Source organism: Geotrypetes seraphini, chromosome 7, assembly GCF_902459505.1.
Source record: "Geotrypetes seraphini chromosome 7, aGeoSer1.1, whole genome shotgun sequence".
Classification (NCBI taxonomy): Eukaryota; Metazoa; Chordata; class Amphibia; order Gymnophiona; family Dermophiidae; genus Geotrypetes; species Geotrypetes seraphini.
The window spans coordinates 50,376,803-50,399,784 of record NC_047090.1 but is presented as its reverse complement, the minus strand read 5'-3'; the positions used below and the strand labels follow the sequence as shown (position 1 = coordinate 50,399,784).

At 45.9% G+C, this 22,982-nt stretch overlaps 1 protein-coding gene across 1 annotated transcript in view; it reads right to left on the bottom strand.

Annotated features, from left to right (window-relative positions):
- The window catches only part of MRPS35 (mitochondrial ribosomal protein S35), a 133,993-nt gene that overhangs the window by 70,195 nt on the left and 40,816 nt on the right, over positions 1-22,982 (bottom strand). Inside the window, exon 4 of the mRNA XM_033953294.1 lies at positions 7,117-7,177. Coding sequence (XP_033809185.1) covers positions 7,117-7,177 — 61 coding nt within the window. The remainder of the gene's footprint in view (positions 1-7,116; positions 7,178-22,982) is intronic.

Genomic DNA, 22,982 nt, shown 5'->3' with positions numbered 1-22,982 from the left:
GGGGTGCCCAATCGCGGGGGGAGGGTGCCGGATTGCAGGGGGGGGCTTGTAAATCGAGCCATGCTCAGTTTCCGAGGCGCCGATTTTGCGAATGTTTTGCTCGTCTTGCAAAACACTCACAAACCGGAGCACTTGTAAACCGAGGTACCACTGTATGTGAGAAGGATGGGACCTATTTATCACTGTTTTGTATTAATATAAACACAAAACATTTGTGGATCTGTAAAATGAAGATGATATGCCATCATCCTGTGAGTTAATACTTATGAAAAACACCAGCTCAAATGGTTACAGCCCTGGTATGTCTATGGGATATTATCTTAATGGAAATGCAGACGCACTGGGAAATATCAGTGGATTGTGCCAGTGAATACAGTGCATGCCTGGTTCGCATCAGAAAAGTCTGGCACATGTTCTGAAAGAGGTGAAATGGGGGCCTAGGAGAGAATGTTAAGCTATCACCAGGAATATTTTAAGGCCAGGAATATTTTAAGTCCCACTGCAGAGCAATTTGAGACATTCCATCTTTTACTTCAAGTTTAATCTGGAACATTTGAGGGTTAGGATTTATTTTAATAACAAAACATAATACACTTATATACCGCAGCTACCTGACAGTTCAGTGCAGTTTACAGTGTTTAAAGAGAGACTGCGCATTCACAGAGGAATTACAATTCACTTATTTGAAAATTTTCTCAAAAAGATAAGTTTAACAATTTCCTAAAATTTAAGTAGGAATTGGAACTTGAGATCAAATTACTAAACTTCTTATCCCAAAAGGCTGCTTGATAGGCCAAAATTCTATTGAAAAACCACTTGTAAAGACAACCCTTAACTGAGGGGAAACAAAATTCTAGAGTCACAAACAAAATGTCTTCTGTCTGCAAATTTGAAATGGTCAACAATATAGGTAGGTAGGCACAAGTCTGGTTGCAATTTTTTAAATAATATTTAGTGAAAACTAAGGCGACAGTATCAACCAAAATTCATATACTTTGCTCTAATTGAATTGCTTACAGTAGCTTGCGAGAGTGCTTTTACAGATATTGGGTGTTGTTTTGAAGGTGGGCATAGTTAAAACTGTGAGGAGTTGATGGCTTAGTTGAGATGCTATTATGTTTATATACCTTAATTTATCCTAGGACAAGAAGGTAGCATACCCTCATATGTGGGTGATGTCATCCGCAGAGCCTGGTATGGGCAGTAAAAAAAGTGTACCATCACTTTAAATCTTTTGAAGGTCTTGAGACTGCCTGTACCATACACGCACAGGTGCCATCCTGCCCAACATTGGCTCAAGAGACCATCAGTTCTCAGTTTTCTGTGGGGCTGAGAAGTTGTACTCTTTGGAGTCAGCCCAAAGCGCATCAAACTCAAGTTTTTGTGCCTTCCTGTGTTTATTTTCTTCAGTATTTTTCATTTCCTTCTTCCCTTTTCACAAAAGGCTATTTCTTTCAATTTTCGTTTTCAGGCTTTCAGCCCGTAACAAGTCTGTTTTCAGGTGGGAACATCAAATTGTTTTTGGTGACCCATCTACTCGACCTCCCAGGACAACCAAGTCCTTCGATCTTGCATTGGTGATGTTTCCCTCCAAGCCAAAGCTATCCAATGGTTTTAAGCGGTGTACTTGATGCAGCAGGACCATATCAATTACTGATCCACATAATTGGTGTCTTCAGTGTCTTGGTCCTGTGTGTGGCTCTGGAAGAAAAACATGGCCTTTCAAAGTGTTGAAGTGAACTCCTAGATACTCCAGGGATTGTGAAAGTACTAGATGACTCTTCAGGAAGTTGATCACCCAACCCAAATCTTGCAAGAGTTGGAAGATCCTAGTCACCACTGGAGGGGCATTGACCACTTTGAGATCCAGGATGGGCTTCAACTCCTCGGAGTCTTTCTTGGGCATGATGAAATACATGGAATATCTGCCCAAGCTCGATTCTGTGGATAGCACCTCTTGTATGGCCTCTATAGCTAAGAGCTGCATTACCATCGCCCAAACTTTATCTGCTTTCTTGAGGCATCCAGCGGGAGAGTCCACAAAGAGATCTAGTAGAGGGGATGAAAACTCCAGCTTTTAGCCTTCCTGGATAATGTCTGAGCAAATTGCAGCCTAGGCTTCCCAGTGGGCTCTCAGCCACCCCCCATCTGGGATAGAGAAGCCTCCTCCTTGGCATTATTGGGACTTCTTAGGGGCCACTGCTGGGTGCAACACAGTGCCCTAAGAGCATCTGGCATCCCTGAAATATTGCTGGGAAGCTAAAAACACTCTCTACGTGGAAGAGAATGTTGCAAAGCCTCTAAAGGAGCCCCGATCAGCCCTGCCAGGGACCCGTGGCCTGTTGTCAGGCAGGGACCTAGGCCGCTGCTCCACCATGCAGACCCTGAGGTCATTCAGGCCCTTCTCAAACAGCATCTGCCTTTAAAAGGAATCCAAGCATTCTGCGGGCCGAGCTAGAAAAGGCCAAGACCTTACTCACGCCGCTACTTACAGTCCCAAAGTCAGCACTTCAAACTATCTTTTGAGAACCAAATCCAACCTGCATTCCTGTGTATCTTTTAGGACTCCCCTGCACTCACTGGGAAGGAAAGTGCGGCAGATGACCTGAGCTACTAAGGAATCTACTTTAGGCAAAACACAAAACGTCTAAAATTCCTGAGCCATCGGATACAACTTAATCATTATCTTCGCCATCCACAGGGGACTTTCTGGAACATTCCACTGCTCTTTGTCAACATCATGATGATGTCCGGATGAGAAGGAAATCAGGTAGACTGTGGCTTAGCACAGCCCATGACTGTGCTCATGAGTGGTGAGGAGAATGTAACTTTAGCAGTCACAACGATTCTGTAATTACCACCAGTAAGCCCACTGGTTTAAAAAGGTGCCACACCACTGGGTCCTCCCCTTTATCCAGGATCATTAAAGACTCTTGATCCGGGGACCCCTGCTGGGATCTGGAATCCTCCAAAACCAAGGAATCCACACCAGGGAGTAATAGCATCAAATCCGATCCCCAATCATTCCAATCTCCCTCTGACTGGACATAAGACTCTAGAGCCACCTTCTTGTTGGTTGCCAATGACATCAGGTCAAACGTCAAGATGTCCCCATCTTTTCATTATACATGAGAAGGCTCTCTAGGACAGCGGCCATTCTCCTGGATCTAGAGTTTGGCAGCTGAGATAATACACTTGCATGTTGTCCACTGCTACATGAGCCACCTAGAGCGATTTTGAGCTCATCAAAAGAGCATTTGGGCTTCCAGTCATAAAAGGTGCACTCCCGGTGCCCCCTGGCGATCGACATAGGCTACTGTTGTGACATTGTCCCAAGAAGACTCGAACTGCCTTTTTCTGGAGTGTACTCTCAAACTGCAGGAGAGCCAGCCAAATTGCTCGAAGCTCCAAGTAATTGATCAAACACTTTCTCTCGGAAGGAGACCAACATTCCTGGGCCAGATGGTCTACACAAAGTGCCCCCAGTGGTGTCCATCATCAAGATAACCCAGATGGAGATACGATGGGGAACTCCTATGGAGAGAGGATTCAACCACCAGGTTAGACTGCAAAGAGCTTCCAGTGTCCAGGGGAGAAGTTGATGTAGATCAAAGTCTCTTGAAGTGGGTACATGTGAGCTCTCGCCCAGGGGACCACATCTATGGTTGTTATCATCAATCCCAGAACCTGCAAATATTGTCAGGCTGTTAGGGCTTGTGCTCAGAAAAACACATATCAACTGGAGAAGTGTCTCCTTGCGTGACTCCGGAAGAAACACCTTGTTACACCCGTGGTGAAATGGACTCCCAGGTATTCCAGGTCTTGCATCAGAACGAGGTGACTCTTCCAAAAATTGACCACCCAACCTAGTCTCTGCAGCAACTAGACGACTCTGTGAACTGCTTGGCATCTTTCAGACTCTGACTGGGCCCTGATAAGCCAATAATCTAGATATGGGTGGATTCGGATACTGATCCTGTGAAGGTGTGCCACTACACCACTTTGTTGTGTGCCACTACACCTGCGAAGGTGTGCTACTTTGGTGAAGGTCTGAGGTGCTGTCGCCAGGCCAAAGGTAAGGACACAACTGTGCTCTGGAAAAATGGGAATATGAAGGCAGACCTCTGTCAAATCCAGAGAAGCCAGAAATTCCTCCTGTGCGAATGAGGCAATCACCAACCTCACCGTTTCCATTTGGAACCAAAGAATATTGAGGGCCACATTGACTGCTTTGAGATTCATGATCAGTCTTCAGTCTTTGGAGTCTTTCTTTACCATGATGAAATATATTGAGTATCTGCAGGAGCCTGAGTCGGATTCTGGAACGAGCTCTATGGCTGTTATATCCAGTAATCTCTGGATTGGTATGACATTTGCTTCTTTTTCCGGTTTCCCCACAGGGGAGTCCAGAAAAAGCTCTGAGAGGGGACGATAAAACTCAAGTTTATACCCCTCTCGTAGAATATCCAGCACCCAGCAATCTGTGCTGATGTCCACCCATTCCTCTAGAAATGCCAAAAGCCTCCCTCCAATGGACGGAGGCTCAGCCAAAGCTTGGTGTCATAATTGCTTATTTGGGGTGAAAGCAGAGCACACTCCCGAAAATTGCAGGTGCCTAGCTCCACCAAATCGCTGTCTGGCATTCTGAAAAAATGTTTGGACCAATGGACTTCCAGTATACTGCCGATAAAGCCTGGAAATATGAAAAGTAGTATGTCCTGGTCCTTTAGAGCAGTGTTTCTCAACACGTGGTATGCGTACCCTTGGGGGTATGCGGGCTGCTTGTTGGGAGTATGTGGCCTGGCATCTGCCACCGGGGATCCCTCCCTCCCAGAGCTTAGACATAATCTTTGCCACATGCAGAGGACCTTCCAACACCTCCCAGTGAACTGTGAGCATCTTTGTGATGTCCGGATGGTCAGTAAAACAGGAAGACTGCAGCTTCGTGCTACTCATAAGGGAGCACTGCGCTGCTGAGGTCTGAGGAATCTCCAATTTCAACTCATGAAGGGATTCCGAGATCATCCCTATCAGTGTTGAAGGTTTGAACAGTCTCTGCACAGTGGGATCTTCCCCAAGATCCAGAGCATCACCAAGATCCTGCAGATCCATTATTGCTGCATCTTCCCCCACTGTGGAAGTAGCTGTCAGAGAAAGTAAAGGCATAAAAACAGCATCCAGATCATCTGAATCGTCTGCAGGCAGAATGTCTCCCATCTGCACATAGCTCTGTTGCTGGGGACCCGTACACTAGGGAGAAGAAACCCCAGTGCTAATAGGGCTGCAAGACTGGTCAGATTCATTGAACCCTTGTTAACCTAATAAGCTTGAAAAATCATATTAATAAACTCCAAGGGGAAATCCTTTCTCCTGAGGGCACAGGCCCCCTCCAAAACTGTGCCGAGCTTTTCTGGTATTTTGGTGCCAAATCACAGCTACACTTCACTGGGGATGCACTTGCGCTGCTCTCCGGCACAACTTTGGACTTTTTGATGGTCCTCGTATAGACTGGGCACCAGAACCCCCCCAAAGGGGCAGGGGGAAATATAGCAGATGCTACCTCCCCTCCCTCATGTATTAGCATGTGGAACACGGATGCTCATCCGATAGCCATCCACCACAAAAAGGACATGAATCCACAGAACTGTGCCCTGAAGAGTCCATCCCAACCATTCTTGATCAAAAACAAAGAGTTTTGAAGCAGATAAAATGATTTTAATTCAAATTGGGAAATCCAAGATGGTTACTGAAAGGTAATCTAAAACCCCAAAACCGGCGATTTCAGGTGGGGAAACCCAGGACTACCCACCAAACCTTCTAAATGTAATTTTGGAAGACCCCCTCCAAATCGCTCTCTCAGGCTGTTCCATGCTGTATGTGTAGGAGCTGCAAGATGGAAGCTGTTAAAGCTTACAGGGAGATCCTCTGCCTCAAGAAGCCTGGAACCCGGACTGCCGTTTCTTCTGACTGCCTCTCGGGCCAAACAAACTGGCAAATACCTCCACCCCCTCCAGAAACCAATTTTGGGGGTTCAGAATACAAGCATATCAATGTTCTCCACAGGACCTTTCAAATGGGTGCACTGCCCCACTGATTTTACTGACCACCTGTTTAACTTAGAAGAAAATGTTATCATGAATAGATGCATTGTACTCCCCACCCCCACCCAGGTACTATAATTTTCTGAGAACACTGACTACCAGAGTTTAAGAGGAACCTTCTGCAGATGAGTGGTTACTATAGTTGGGTTGCAACAGAGCAGGATATTAATGGGGAAAATCCCCCTGAAGGGCCTATGACTCCTCTGTTTCATGCATTCACATTATAAACAAGTATAGTAGAATGCCAATTAACCGGAACTCAAGCAACGAAACTCTCATCTACAACTGGCAAAAAATAAATAAAAAAATCACTGACAAAAAGAAAATGGTCTTCCCTTCAGGTCCTGAAGCAGCAGCTGTCCTGACCCACCAACTCCCCCCCCCTCCCCCTCAAACCCCAAAGCAGTGGTGACAGCGGTCCTGACCTGCTAACTAACCCACACACACACCCTCCCTCACTTCTGACACGGCAGAGGAAAGGCTCTGCCGGGGCTGGCTGCGAGCAGCCTGTTTACAGCACTGCCTCCGCTGACCAGTTGCAGCTGCTGCTTCAGTTAAGTGAGGGGGGTCCAGGAAGGAAGCCCATGTGGAGAGAGGGCACCAGTTAAGTGAGGGGGTCCAGGAAGCCAGCCCATGTGGAGAGAGGGTAGACGGGGGGGGGGGGGGGGCGGGTAGGTGGAACAGCAGGGTGAAGGGGAGGGGAGATGGATAGATGCTGGACCCATAAGTAGGGGGAAAAGGGGGAGAGAGAAAATGGAGGGTGGAAAGGGAGGACCTACAAGTGGGGGTGTGGGGATAATAGAGGAGGAATAGAGTAAGGTGGGGAGACAAAACTATTTTTAGAGTAACTCTCAAACAACCAGAAGCTATAGTTATCTGGCATCTACCAATCCCTAAAGGTACTGGATAACTGAGAATCTACTGCCTTCAAGAATGGGAACAGGTCTGACTGCAAGTAGAGAGAAATCAACCCAGGCTGGAAAAATGAAAGATGTCCAAAAGTAAATACACTCACCTTTGAGAGCTGCACAGTGCTTTTTAATTGCCACTGGAGTCAAATGCAAAAAATTGGGGATCTAAAAATAAACATATCAGAAACAAATATATTACTGAAACCAACTACACAATGTATGCTCAAAAATCTAAGTAGATTTACTTGTTTCCAATTATGCAATTTAATACTTAGGGGTCCATTAACTTTAAGAAATATACAGTCTATTCTTAGTAATGCTGAGTGAGAACTTGGAATGTGCTTCTGCTTATTTTAACTTAGCCTATGAATAGAAGGAAAGAAATGTGTCTTCACTTAAAGAAATGTATTTCATTATCTGATACTAGAGAATATTAGGAATCATGATTCCAAAATATACTGTCCATAGTATATCTTTATTCCAAATTTGATGTAATCCCAAACTATGGTACAGCTAAATCTCAGCAATTTACAAACAAATCTATAAATATCAAATACAAAACACAAATTTTAGGACTCGATTTATTAATAGGCACTACTACCATGTTACTTTCTGCTAACATGCATTAACACAATTTACCATAGGTCCCATTTTATGCAAAGAAATTTCTTTACTAATAGCATTAGAGCACTTTAATAAATTTAGCCTTTAATTTTGTAAATGCAGAATAGCACTCTATCTGAACATTCTCTTAACCCAAATTCTCATTATTTTACAAAAAATATGATCTCTATGAACTGATACCCATTAGTGCTGCTCGATTCACCGATTCATTTTGGGTGAAATGATTTGAATCGATTAAAAAAAAAAAAAAAAAATCGGCCTCCCGATTCACTGTCTGACTCTCACCCCCTAAAGCAGGACCGGCAGCGCTGTCTCTTTCTGGCCGGCGCTGCCGCTCCTGCTTTAGAAAGCGAGGGGGGAGGGTCAGTCAGAAAGTGCTGCAGTGTCCGGCTTCCCCCCTGGCTTCCCGCGCCTCCCTGACTGCGGCAGAGAGCAGCCTGTAGAAAAGATCGCGGGTACTTTAGCGATCCTTGCAGGTTACCATAGGCCTCCGGAGCTGTTGTCCCTCTGCTGCGATCCTGCCTCTGATGTCAGAGGAGGGGCAGGACCGTGGCAGAAGGATGACAGCTCCTAAGGCCTATGGCAACCTGCAAGGATCGCTAAAGTAACCGCGATCCTTTCTGCAGGCTGCAATCAGATAAAGGGAGGCGCGGGAGGCCAGAGGGAATCACAGGCCTTCAGGGTGGACAGACCTTCGGGGCGGGGGAGGACAGGCCTTCACGGGGGTGCAGGCCTTCAGGGGGGTGCTGGTGTAGAAGTACACGGAGGGAGGGAAGGGGTGGGTTCAAAGATACGTGCCTATGCCAGACTTTGAGGGGAAGAAATAATGGGTCTAAAAACAGGAGTGGGAGATAGATGGTGAATAATGGGATTTAGGGAGGGAAGGAACAGAAAGGGAGAGAAATTGGACACAAGGAATGGTGTGGAGGGGGGATAAAGATACTGGATAGGAGGGTAGTTGGGAACAGAAAGGGAGAGATGGTGGACCCTGGGGTAGTAGGGAAGGAGGGAGAAATGCTGGATGAAAGGGTAGTTGAGAAAAGGTGGATCTGTGGATGGAGACGAAAAAAAGGAAAGATGCCAGACCTCCAGGGGAGGGAAGGGAAACGGAAGGGGAGGACAGAGATAGAAGATGGATGGTTAGCATGGAGAAAGAAGAAAAGAAGGAGACCCTGGCAAGGCCAGCCAAGGGACAGTGCAAGGCCAGCCGAAGGGAGACTGTAGGAGCTGTGCCTAGTCCTGAGCACTTGGCAGAACAGTGAGCGGAGCAGAGAGTGTGCTAGCAGGAAGAAGCGGAGAGAGGAGCAGAGAAGGAGGTGCTAGCAGGGGAAGAGGCGAGAGCTAACTCCGCCCACCCCCGACATCACCAGCCAAACTCCCCCCATAAAAGGCGCTAAGCGAAGGGCCTCAAGAAGGGCATCAAGGAAGGGCTATCAACTTTAGCCGGTCTCTTAACTTCTACAACTAGCTAATTAACCAATTGACTTCAGTCTTTCTTCAAATTTCTTCCAAGTCTTTCAACTTTCTACCTAACCAACAAGCAACTAAACCTTTCACACTTAACAGGCGGACCACACCAATCACTCTATCCCCAAACCATTTTAACAGGCAGACCACACTATCCTCTAACATTTAATCAGACTGACCTCACTAGCACACTAACAAGCAGGCAACCTTAACTGACAATTAACTAACACCTCCAGGGGAAAGATAGACCCAGAGGAATTTTGGGCCCACTACGAAAAGAACTCAAAACTAAGCGAAGAAACAGAACAACTTATGACAGATAGGATCAACGACAGCACAAACATTTTAAACGAAATAGCCCCCATAAAAACCCGACAAATCAGAACTATTAATCAGGAGGGATGGTTCGATGCAGAGCTACTTCAGTTGAAGAGGGACCTTAGAAAATCGGAAAGAGCATGGCTAAAATCGGGATCCCAGGAACACAGAGACACCTGGAGACTTAAACTAAAAACCTATAAAAACCTTACCAAGGAAAAAAGAAAAAATTCTATTCACACAAAATTGGAGACATTACAAACAACAGTAGCACTCTCTTCAAGCTGGTTAACGACCTATACCACATCGAGACACTCACCAACAACCATGAAGATTCCACATTAACCGCAAACACCTTAGCTGATTTTTTCATCTCCAAGATTCAAAAACTAAGATCTACTTTACCTACCTCGACTAATCCTCTTGAGCTTTTTCCCATTCTTCCTGACACCGACATATATAAACTAGAACAAGGGTCCAGTGCAGATCTAAACTGGAACCAATTCAAAACACTGGACTGGGAAACCTTCAATAAACTCTACAACAAATATTCCAACTCCTTCTGCAAACTAGACACCTGCCCTCCAAACGTCATGAAAACTGCGCCCATCCACTTCAAAGCCAACATGCTAACCTGGGTGAATCTCCTACTTTCCTCAGGATACTTTCCTCCAGACCAAGGCCATATTATGTTAACCCCCATCATAAAAAACACTAATGATTCCCCAAACGTCCCTTCTAATTACAGACCAATCGCTAGCATCCCTCTTTTCACCAAAATAGCTGAAGGGGTGGTAAAAGCTGATCTCACCGCTTATCTGGATAAATTCAACATACTTAGTGACAATCAATCGGGCTTTTGAACAGACTACAGCACCGAAACCATCATAGCAGCCTTAATTGACCACCTGCACACCCTCTTCAGCCTGGGCTCCAGCGCCTTGATCCTTCAACTCGACTTGAGCAGTGCGTTCGACCTAGTAGACCAAAACATTCTCCTTGAATGCCTGACCCACATAGGCATCTCCGACCAGGTCCTCAATTGGTTTCGCGGATTCCTACAAAACAGATCCTACAGAGTACTTAAAAACGACTCTTCCTCACCTAGCTGGATTAACTCCTGCGGGGTGCCACAGGGCTCCCCCCTGTCCCCCACACTATTTAATATCTACCTCGCCTCCCTGGGTAACCTCCTTCATAAACTCAAACTCAAATTCTTCATCTACGCAGATGATATCACAATAGTCATCCCACTCTCCACTTTCTCCCCAGAACTTCTAGCCTACATCACAAACATACTCAATCAGATAGAACTCTGGATGCTATCCTACAGATTAAAACTAAACCCGGACAAAACAAAATTCTTCCTAGCCTCCCCCAATGAAAAAATCAAAGACTCCACAATTCAGGTGAAAGGTCTGGTCTTCCCCCTTGAACAAACATTAAAAATACTGGGAGTCACTCTAGACAAACATCTATCGCTAGAAAATCACACCGATCTTACTATCAAGAAATGCTTCTCGTTGCTCTGGAAACTGCGCACCATAAAAAAATACTTTGACGACGCCTCTTTCCGCCTTTTGGTACAGTCCTCCGTGCTCAGCGTACTAGACTATTGCAATGTCATTTATTTGAGCTCCACAAAGAAAACCATGAGGAGACTAAAACTGATCCAGAACACTGCCGTCCGCCTCATATTCGGCCTGAACAAATGGGACCACATCACGCCTTTCTACCACCAACTGCATTGGCTCCCTTTCGAATCCAGAGTCCTATTCAAATTCGCCTGCATCTGCTACAAAACAGTTTTTGGTCTATTACCAAGTTACCTCAATCACCATTTCACTCTGAATCTCACCAACAAGAAATCCCGCAGAATCCAGCTGTTCGTCTTCCCATCCCTAAAATTATGTCACCTCAATAGATTTCTCAACAAAACCTTTGCTTACCAGGCGGCTAAGCAGAATCCTTGGCTTGCCCAAATGATACTAGAGGCCCCCTCTTACCTTAGTTTTAGAAAACTTCTCAAAACGCACCTCTTCCGCGAACAGGGCTTTTAATCCCCCTGCCCCCGGCTTCTCCCCTGTCCCACATTCCCCCATTCCTTCTGCTCCTTCTCCTCCCCCCCCCTCTCCACACTTGGTCTCACTCTCGTTACCGCTTACCAACCCTACCTTCTGTCTTATCATTACCTCTGCTAAATCTCAGTCATTGAGTTCCCCACGCCCCCCCTCTTCATTGCCTGTAATTTTTTGTTAAAATTCTGTAATTTTTGTAATTTTGTTAAAATTTTGTAAATCCATGTGTCAGCGCGGACCTTAGTTAATGACTGTGAACCGCCTAGAACTCGTTGGGTATGGCGGTATACAAGAATAAAATTATTATTATTATTATTACTCTATCTCCCAGACCAAGAACTAACTAGCTACCTCTATCCCTCCAACCTCAACACTTTCTGACAACACCTAACAGCCCCCATCCTAACAAATATTAAAAAAAAACAAAAAACCAACTTTTGTAAATGGCAGGTAGAACTAGAAGCAGCAAGACTTCTATCAAGACAGGCAGTCCAGTCACCGAAAGTACCCAGGGGATGGCTACGGTCTTCGTACAGATGGAAGGGAAGCCAGGACGGAGGGCAGAGGTCTCTGTACAGACCGAGGCCATCCCCTCAAAGATGTCTACAGTCTCCACACAGACGGAAGGAATGGATCAGCCAGATGAAAGCCTTTTGCTAGAGCTGAGGAGCCTGAGAGAGGAGATTCAGCGCTTAAGATGTATCCGAGACGACGAGACCTTCATTGACGGAGTCATCCAGGAGCTGTCTCAGATCACCGAACAGGAACCTGACAAGACCATCCTAGAGACACCCAAAGCATCCAAACCTGCAAACTTGAGACAAACCGTCGGAATACAGGAAGTGGCAGGAGACGCTGATTCCTGGCAGCTGGTGATTTCCTCCACAGGAAAACGCAGAAGACCTTATTCTGTCTCTTTCTCTCACATACAGGGCGGCTCTACATCGACACCACAAATCACCCTGAGGAACAGATACCAGCTGCTACAGGAAGGTCCTGACAACGAGGAACAGGAAGTTGTTCAGCAGACAGTTCCAGTTCCGGAGTCAACAGATCGGCCCACCCCTAAAAAGCGCAGAGTGGTGGTCATCGGGGATTCGCTGCTGAGGGACACCGAGGGTCCAATTTGTAGATCAGACCTGAAATCAAGAGAGGTCTGCTGTTTGCCAGGGGCCAGGATCCGGGATGTAACCGCTTGCCTGGACAGACTCATCAAGCCCGGTGACCACTTCCCCATGATTCTCATCCACAACGGAACCAACGACACCGCCAGGAGCACCCCGGAGAGCATACCTGAAGACTTCAGAGCCCTGGGTGAGAAGCTGAGGAGGATGGATGTGCAGGTGGTCTTCTCCTCGATCCTCCCAGTAAGGGGCAAGGGCAGTGCCAGGGAGGATCGCATCCAGAGGGCAAACGACTGGCTGCAGGGATGGTGCAAGGAGATGAACTTTGGGTTCTTGCACCATGGAGAGACATTGCAAGGACTACAGGGACCAGACGGGTTACACCTGACCAGAAGAGGGAAGAACGTTCTTGGACACTGTCTAGCCCGCCTACTACACAGGGCTTTAAACTAGGTAAGTTGGGGGAGGGTACGGGCACAAACAACCTACCTGGCGAGCTAAGCTGCCAATACTTTTTTGAGACTAAGGTAAGTAAACACCGATCTGGGTCAGGGGAGAGTATACACACTTTTGAGTCTGGGGTTGGCTCACATTATAATTCTGGGTCTTATTGTAATTCTGGGTCTAGGGGGAGTACACATTGTAATTCTGGGTCTAGAGGGAGTACACATTGTAATTCTGGGTCCAGCGAGAGAACACACATTGCAAATTGTACTAAAGGAGTTCAAGTAGCCCAAGCGGGAATACCCCCACAGGGTACACACATTTCCGAGTCTGAGATAGAAACACACTGTAGTTCTGGGTCTGGGGAGTCCGGGATAGGTGCATGTTGTAACTCTGGGTCTAGGGAAAGTACAAAACATGCGAATAATGCTAAAGGTGTCCAAGTAGCTCAAGCGGGAACATCACCACTGAGACGTAACAAACATACAACATGGAGGGCTATGTACGTAAACGCCCACATTCTGGGAAACAAGATCCTGGAATTAGAAACAGAAATGAGGAATGCCGACCTGGATGTGGTGGCGATATCTGAGACCTGGCTCACGGACTCCCACGGGTGGGACATGGTCATACCGGGTTACAACTTGCTCCGCCGGGCAAAGGGAGGGCAAAATGGGAGGAGCTGTAGCATTATATACTAAAGATGACATTAAAGTCACCAGAATCACAGATGTCCACAACACTGGTGAATCCCTTTGGGTAAATTTGGCCAGAGGGAAGGACAAATGCCTGTATCTTGGCGTAATATACAGACCCCCAAAACAACAGGATGACCTAGATATGGAATTAATCGGAGATATAGAGAATATCACCTTGCGTGGGGACACAGGTGACTTCAACATACCTGATGTGGATTGGGACATGCTTTCCTCTGCTTCCGGCAGCAGCAGGAGGCTATTAAACTCTATGAAGGGAGCAAGACTCAGGCAACTGGTGTTGGAACCAACAAGGGATCAGGCAATACTGGACCTGATACTTACCAATGGAGAAAGTGTCACAGAGGTCTCGGTGGGCGACACATTGGTGTCCAGTGACCACAACATGGTATGGTTCAATCTCAGGAAAGGTTTCACTAAATCTACCACACTGACCAAGGTCCTCAAATTCAAGGACACAAACTTCAAAGAAATGGGAGACTTTGTTCACCAGGCGCTACAAAGCCAAGCAGAAACCGATAACGTGGAAGAAATGTGGTCAACTTTGAAAGCCACCATACAAGAAGCAACAAACCGCTATGTTAAATCAGTAAGTAAACAGCGAAGGAACAATAAGCCACAGTGGTTCTCTGCGGAGATTTTGGACCTCATCAAGGAGAAGAAAAAAGCATTCATCTCTTACAAACAATCAGGGAAACAGGACTCTAGGAAAGTCTATCTGGCCAAGTCAAAAGCCGTCAAAATAGCAGTTAGGGAGGCCAAATTCCACATGGAGGAGTCTCTAGCGAAGAACATCCAGAAAGGAGACAAATCCTTCTTCAGGTATATCAGTGACAGAAATAAGAACTCAGGCGGGATAGTACGTCTTAGGAAATCAGATGGAGACTACGTAGAAGCGGACTCGTAAAAAGCCCAACTGTTAAATGAATACTTCTGCTCAATCTTCACTCGCGAGGCGCCAGGACTCGGCCCTCAGCTACAGACAAGGGTTGACGCAGATGATCCGTTTAGTAATTTTGAGTTTACACCCAGCAGTGTCTACTGCGAGCTGTCAAAGCTTAAGGTTAATAAGGCAATGGGGCCTGACAACCTACACCCCAGGGTGCTCAGGGAGTTGTGTGATGTCTTGGCGGAACCGCTATCCGCGCTCTTCAATCTATCCCTTAGTACGGGTAACGTCCCGTTGGTCTGGAAGACGGCTAACGTCATTCCACTCCACAAGAAAGGCTCCAAGATGGAGACAGCAAACTACAGACCGGTGAGCCTCACATCAATAGTGTGCAAACTAATGGAAACTCTAATCAAACGCCAATTGGATACGATCCTGAACGAGGAGAATCTACGGGATCCCCGTCAACATGGATTTACTAAGGGGAGATAGAAACATAGAAACATAGAAATTGACGGCAGAAAAGGGCTATAGCCCATCGAGTCTGCCCATACCAATGACCTACTCCCTGACTTTTACTCCCCTATTGATCCCATGTGAATATCCCATTTTCTCTTAAAATCTGACACGCTGTTGGCCTCAATCACCTGCTGAGGCAGCTCGTTCCAATGATCGACCACCCTTTCGGTGAAGAAGTACTTTCTAGCATCACCCTGAAATTTCCCTCCCCTGATTTTCAGCGAGTGTCCTCTGGTTATCGAGGGCCCTGTAAGACTGAAGATATCATCTTTCATCTCTATACGCCCCGTGATATACTTAAAGGTCTCAATCATGTCCCCCCTCTCTCTTCGCTCCTCCAGCGAGTACATCCGCAGTTTTTTTAGTCTTTCTTCATATGTGAGATCCCTGCACCCAAGACCATCCTGGTAGCCATTCGCTGAACCGATTCAATTCTCAACACATCTTTCCGGTAGTGTGGTCTCCAGAATTGAACACAATACTCGAGATGAGGTCTCACCATGGATCTGTACAGTGGCATTATGACTTCAGGTTTTCTGCTGACAAAACCCCTACGGATGCAGCCCATCATTTGTCTTGCTTTGGACGAAGCCTTCTCCACCTGATTTGCAGCCTTCATATCATTGCTAATGATCACTCCTAAATCACGTTCTATCGTGGTACTGGACAAGGTTTCACCATTTAGTGTGTAAGTTCTGTGTGGGGTTTTTTTGCCTAGGTGCATTACTTTACATTTTTTGGCATTGAAGCTTAGTTGCCAAGTTGATGACCACTGTTCCAACTGTCGTAGGTCCTGCGTCATAAAGTCAGGTACACTGCTTTTGCCTACTATGTTGCATAGTTTGGCGTCGTCGGCAAACAGTGATACTTTTCCTCTAAGTCCTTGGGTCAAATCTCCTATGAATAAATTGAATAGTATCGGCCCTAAGACGGAGCCCTGAGGTACTCCACTCGTCACAGCTGACGTTTTGGAGGGGGTACCGTTTACCATCACCCTTTGAATCCTACCATCTAGCCAATCCTTTACCCATGTAGTGAATGTATCTCCTAATCCCATCGATTTTAGTTTGTCCAACCTGATCAGCTTCTTTGACTGGGTGATGAGGAAGCTGGATGTTGGGGAGTCCCTGGACATCGTATACCTGGTCTTCAGTAAAGCATTCGATAGCGTACCACACCGCAGGTTGCTGAGCAAGATGAGTTCTATAGGATTGGGCGACACATTGACAAAATGGGTTGGGAACTGGCTTGGAGGTAGGCTTCAGAGGGTAGTGGTGAACGGCACCCCCTCCGAAATGACGGAGGTAATCAGTGGAGTGCCGCAGGGCTCGGTCCTGGGCCCGATCCTATTCAACATCTTTATAAGAGACTTGGCAGAAGGGCTGCGAGGTAAAATAACATTATTCGCCGATGACGCCAAACTAAGCAATGTAGTGGGCAAAAGCACAACAAACATAAATTCAATGTCCGACAACATGATGCATGACCTACTACTACTGGAGCGCTGGTCTAGGTCCTGGCAACTCAGCTTCAATGCCAAAAAATGCAAAGTCATGCACCTGGGCAGCCAAAATCCATGCAAGATTTATACCCTTAATGGCGAGATCCTAACAAGAACTGAAGCAGAACGAGACTTAGGGGTGATCGTCAGTGAGAACATGAAGACTGCCAATCAAGTGGAGCAAGCTTCATCCAAGGCAAGGCAAATCATAGGTTGCATACGCAGGAGTTTCGTCAGCCGTAACCCTGAAGTCATTATGCCATTGTATAGATCCATGGTGAGGCCCCCACCTGGAATACTGTATGCAATTCTGGAGGCCGCATTACCGTAAGGATGTGCTGAGACTGGAGTCGGTCCAGAGAATGGCCACCCGGATGGTCTCGGGACTCAAGGATCTCCCGTACGCGGATAAGTTGCAGCTGTACTCACTCGAGGAACGCAGAGAGAGGGGTGACATGATCGAGACATTCAAGTATCTCACGGGCCGCATCGAGGTGGAAGAAGATATCTTCTTTTTCAAGGGTCCCGCGGCAACAAAGGGGCATCCGTGGAAAATCAGGGGCGGGAAACTGCACAGGGACACCAGGAAATTCTTTTTCACTGAAAGGGTGGTTGATCGCTAGAATAGTCTTCCACTTCAGGTTATTGAGGCCAGCAGCGTGCCTGATTTTAAGGCCAAATGGGATAGACACGTGGTATCTATTCACAGAGAAAGGTAGGGGAGGGTCATTGGGGTGGGCAGACTAGATGGGCCGTGGCCCTTATCTGCCGTCTATTTCTATGTTTCTAAGACAACCAGAGCCTAAGGCCAACAAGATTTGAATATTGACCAGACAACAAAAGGTAGAAAAAATAATTTTATTTTCTGTTTTGTGATTACAATGTGTCAGATTTGAAAAGTGTATCCTGTCAGAGCTTTTGTTAGATCACAAATATGAGCTAGGATTTAACAGAGAGAGGAAAAGTCTTTTTTGTTTATTTTGTTTACACCACAGCACCAGTGTGGTTAGGAGAAGGCAAAGGGGGTGAAGAGGCTATAAAATAAACCCATCAGGATGTTTTATAAAAACACCCAATTGGGCAGGAAAATCGAATCGAAAAATTGATTCAATAGGCTGAATCGAATCGAAATTTTTTTTCCTGAATCGGGCAGCACTAATACCCATCATCCAGAATGGCTTCAGTCCCAACCATTCTCAATAAACACCGCATTTACAGTAAAACCTAGGCTTGCAAGAATAATTCGTTCCGAAAACATGCTTGTAATACAAAACACTCGTATAGCAAAGCAAAGTCCCCCATAAGAAATAATGAAAACTCCACAACCCAAAAACTTTAAAACAAAATACTGTATATGCACTCGTATTGATAGACCTTGCTTGTTTAGAACAGTCACTACAATCCTGCAGAGTGAGAGAAAGAGAAAGAAAAAAAAAAAAAAGAACCATCGGCTCAGTTGTGAAGTGATGTGTGTATACTGTATGTACTTGTATTGCAAGACCTTGCTTGTATATCAGGTTAAAATTTAATAAAATGTTTTGCTTGTCTTGCAAAACACTTACATACCAAATTATTTGCAATCCAAGGTTTTACTGTAGGTTGAATTTAGATGTAAAATTGCATGATGGATTCTGAAAGGACAAAGAACTTTGTTTCCACTTCCTGAAAAAAAATGCAGCTATGTTGTTAAATGCTGCAACCAATAAAACTTTGGAACTGATTCAATCATATAACATTTTGCTTTTGTAAAGTGAAAAGAATTTGAGAGTACCAGGGAGAGGTAATTAGGTTCAATTATAGGCTCAGACCTTAGCCAAGGTTGCAGATACTGTGGTGGTTGCATTCTAAGCTGAATTGAAGGGGAGGGGGGGCTGTAATAGACATTGTACAATGGTGACAGCTAGAAGGGAAGATTATGTACAGTTGACTCCGCTTAAGTGCAAGGCCTCCGAACCGGACCGCCACATGCGCTTAAACGGAGTGTGCGCTTAAACGGAGTGTGCGCTTAAACGGAGTGTGCGCTTAATCGGCGTACCACTTTTTAGTCATGAAAAATCACAGTACGCTGTAGTCAAATGCAATAAAACTTTTATTCAGCAAAAAACCACACCAAATACAATTTAACACAGTTTTTTCAGTTATAGAAACAGCACTGTTCCGACTAATACAATACACTGTAAACCTATTTTTAAACCAACATTCTACTGAAATAATCAGTCATTGTTTTCTGCATGCAGATAGCACAGTTACTTACTGTAACGGGTGTTATCCAGGGACAGCAGGCAGATATTCTCAACATATGGGTGACAACCTCGAAGCCCCGATGTGGGAGAGCTTCACAAGCAGACTTGCTTGAAGAACTTTTGGAAAGTTCGCGACTGCCGCACCGCGTATGGCACGAGTGCCTTCCCACCTGACATAGGGCGCACATCTCTTCAGCGTCTCCTCAGTTCAGATAGCTAGCTAAGAAGCCAACCAGAGGAAGTGGGTGGGTTGTGAGAATATCTGCCTGCTGTCCCTGGATAACACCCGTTACGGTAAGTAACTGTGCTTTATTCCAGGACAAGCAGGCAATATATTCTCAACATATGGGTGACCTCCAAGCTAACCAGAATGGGATGGTGGGAGTGTTGGCAATTCAGGAGAATAAATTTTGTAATACTGCCTGGCCAAAGTGGCCATCCCGTCTGGAAAAAGAATCAAGACAATAATGAGAGGTGAATGTATGAGCCAAGGACCAAGTGGCAGCTTTGCAGATTTCCTCAATAGGAATAGATCTAAGGAAAGCTACAGATACCGCCATGGCTCTAACTTTATGGGCTGTGACTCGACCCTCTAGATGCAGTCCAGCCTGAGCATAACAGAATGAGATGGAAGCAGTCAACCAGTTGGAGATGGTTTGTTTAGACACTGGACGTCCCAACTTGTTTGGATCGAAAGAGATGAAAAGTTGAGGAGAAGATCTATGTGGCTTAGTCCTTTGTAACATAGAAACATAGAAATAGACGGCAGATAAGGGCCACGGCCCATCTAGTCTGCCCACCTCAATGACCCTCCCCTACCTTTCTCTGTGAATAGATCCCACGTGTCTATCCCATTTGGCCTTAAAATCAGGCACGCTGCTGGCCTCAATAACCTGAAGTGGAAGACTATTCCAGCGATCAACCACCCTTTCAGTGAAAAAGAATTCCCTGGTGTCCCCGTGCAGTTTCCCGCCCCTGATTTTCCACGGATGCCCCCTTGTTGCTGCGGGACCCTTGAAAAAGAAGATATCTTCTTCCACCTCAATGCAGCCCGTGAGATACTTGAATGTCTCAATCATGTCACCCCTCTCTCTGCGTTCCTCGAGTGAGTACAGCTGCAACTTATCCAGCCGTTCCTCGTACGGGAGATCCTTGAGTCCCGAGACCATCCGGGTGGCCATTCTCTGGACCGACTCCAGTCTCAGCACATCCTTACGGTAATGCGGCCTCCAGAACTGCACACAGTATTCCAGGTGGGGCCTCACCATGGATCTATACAATGGCATAATGACTTCAGGTTTACGGCTGACGAAACTCCTACGTATGCAACCTATGATTTGCCTTGCCTTGCCTTGGATGAAGCTTGCTCCACTTGATTGGCAGTCTTCATGTTCTCACTTAGGTAGAAAGCCAAAGAATGCTTGTAATCCAGAATATGCTGTTTCTCTAGGATGAGAATGAGGCTTTGGAAAAAAACACTGGGAGTACAATGGATCGGTTGAGATGAAATTCTGAAACAACTTTTGGTAAGAATTTAGGATGAATACGGAGGACCACCTTGTCATGATGGAATACTGTGAAAGGAGGGTCCGCTATTAAAGCTTCATCTGAGGTCTAAAGCATAAAAAACCGCTATCTGAACTCTGAGGGAGACAACTACCAGGCCTTTCAAAGCCCCTCTTGAAGAACGCTAGAACCAAAGAAATCAGACACGTAACCAGATTCACCTTCTTCTGTGCACACCAGCTTTGAAAGCTCTGCCAGGCCTTTGCATAAGTGGCCAACACTGTCTGCTTCTAGGATCTTAGGAGAGTGGCAATAACCACTTCTAAATAGTCTTTGCTCACTAAGGCTGTGCGATGAAGAACCATGCCATAAAACCAAAGTGACTGGGTCCTGTGAGAGTAGCCCTAGATGCAATGCTAATCTGAGACTGGTCCCTCTGCCACAGATGCCGCGGCCAGTCTGGTACGACAAGAACTACTAGCCCGGGGTGAGACATTATTGTCCAAAGAACCCTGCCTATCATGGGCCACAGGTAAAACACATACAGAAGCCCTGCCTCTGGCCACGGCTGCACCAAGGTGTCCAAGCCAGCGCTTCCTGGTTTGTATCTTCGACTGATAAACCGATCCATCTTCTTGTTGATCACTGAAGCCATCAAATCGAAGATCGGACACCCCCATTGTTTCACAATGCTGTTTAACACTTCCTTTTCTGGGTTCTAGAGTATGCCGGCTGAGAAAGTCCACTTGCATGTTGTCCACTCCCATTACATCAGGGGTGCCCACACTTTTTTGGCTTGCGAGCTACTTTTAAAATGACCAAGTCAAAATGATCTACCAACAATAAAATTTTAAAAAACACAAAGTACACTGTACGCAGAGAAAATGTAAATTACAATTTATATTTGGGGCGTTTTCAAAGAAGTCAAGGCAGATGACTTTAAAATATGCAATGTTACCTCAGTAACAACTATACAAAAATAGACAAATATACCCCCTCCCCTTTTACTAAATAGCAATAGCAATTTTTAGCGCAAGGAGCTACGCTGAATGCCCTGTACTGCTCCCGATGCTCATAGGCTCTCCCTGCACTAAAAAAAAACGCTATTGCGGTTTAGTAAAGGGGGCCATAGTGCAAAATATAGACAGCAGATATAAATTCTCAAAACGGACACATTTTGATAACTAAATTGAAAACAAAATCATTTTTCCTACCTTAGTTGTCAAGTTTCAAGTTTATTTAGTATTTTGATTACCTCGCATAGTCCAAATCTGGTGATTTCATGAGTCTCTGGTTGCACTTACTTCTGACTGTGCATCCAATCAATCAATAAGTAAGTAAACAAATAAATAAATAAATCTTTCTTTCTTTCTTCCTCCTGCATGCTTCCTCCTCCAGACCTCATTCCATTCCCCAAACAACATCTCTCTCTGTCCCCTCCATGAGTCCAACTTTTTCTTCCTCTCTCCCTGTCTGCTCCCTGCTACCCTACACACTACATTCCCTCCCCAACTTGTTCTTCCTCTCTCCCTGCCCTTTGTTCTTTCTTTCTCTCTCTCTGCCCCTTTCTTTCTAAATTTCTTTCTCTCTCCCTGTCCCCTTTCTTTTTCTCTCCCTGTCTCCCAAGCCATTGCCGCCGATTTCTCCCTGCTTCCCTGACGCTGCAAAAGCCAGGCCTGCACTGGGCCCACAAGCCTTCCCCCTCCCCCTCCCCCAAACGTCAATTCTGACGTTGGAGAGGAAGTTCTGGGCCAGAATTTCCTCTCCAACATCAGAATTGATGTCCGGGGGAGGCGGGAAGATTTGTGGGCCCAGTGCTTGTGCAGTGGCTGCACACGCCTGGCTTTTGTGGTGTCAGGGAAGCAGGGAGAACACAAAGGCAACGCAAATCTGGGTTCTGCAATCGACTCACGTTGGCCTTGCGATTTACTGGTTAATCGCGATCAACCTTTTTGGCACCCCTGCGCTACATGCACTACTGAGAGAGCCAACAGATGAAACTCCCCCCACTGAAATAACATTTGGTCTTCCAAGCATAGAGGAATACCCTTGGTGCTTCCCTGCTGATGTAGGCCACCACCTTTGTATTGTCTGAGAAAACCCTTACTGCTTTGTTCTGCAGTGAGTTGCCCTGTGACTGCAGCACCAGATGGATGGCTCTCGGCTCCAATCATAGAAATATGATGGCAGATAAAGGCCAAATGGCCCATCTACTCTGCCTATCCATAGTAATCATTATCTCTTTCTCTCTCTCTGAGAGATCCCACATGCCTATCCCAGGACCTTTTGAATTCAGACACAGTCTGTGTCTCCACCACCTCTTCTGGGAGACTGTTCCATGCATCTACAACCCATTCTGTAAAAAATTATTTCCTTAGATTACTCTGGATTCTATCACCTCTTAACTTCATCCTATGCCCTCTCATTGAAGAGTTTCCTTTCAATTGAAAGACTTGACTCATGCACATTTACATTACGTAAGTATTTAAACGTCTCTATCATATCTCCCCTCTCCCGCCTTTCCTCCAAAGTATACAGATT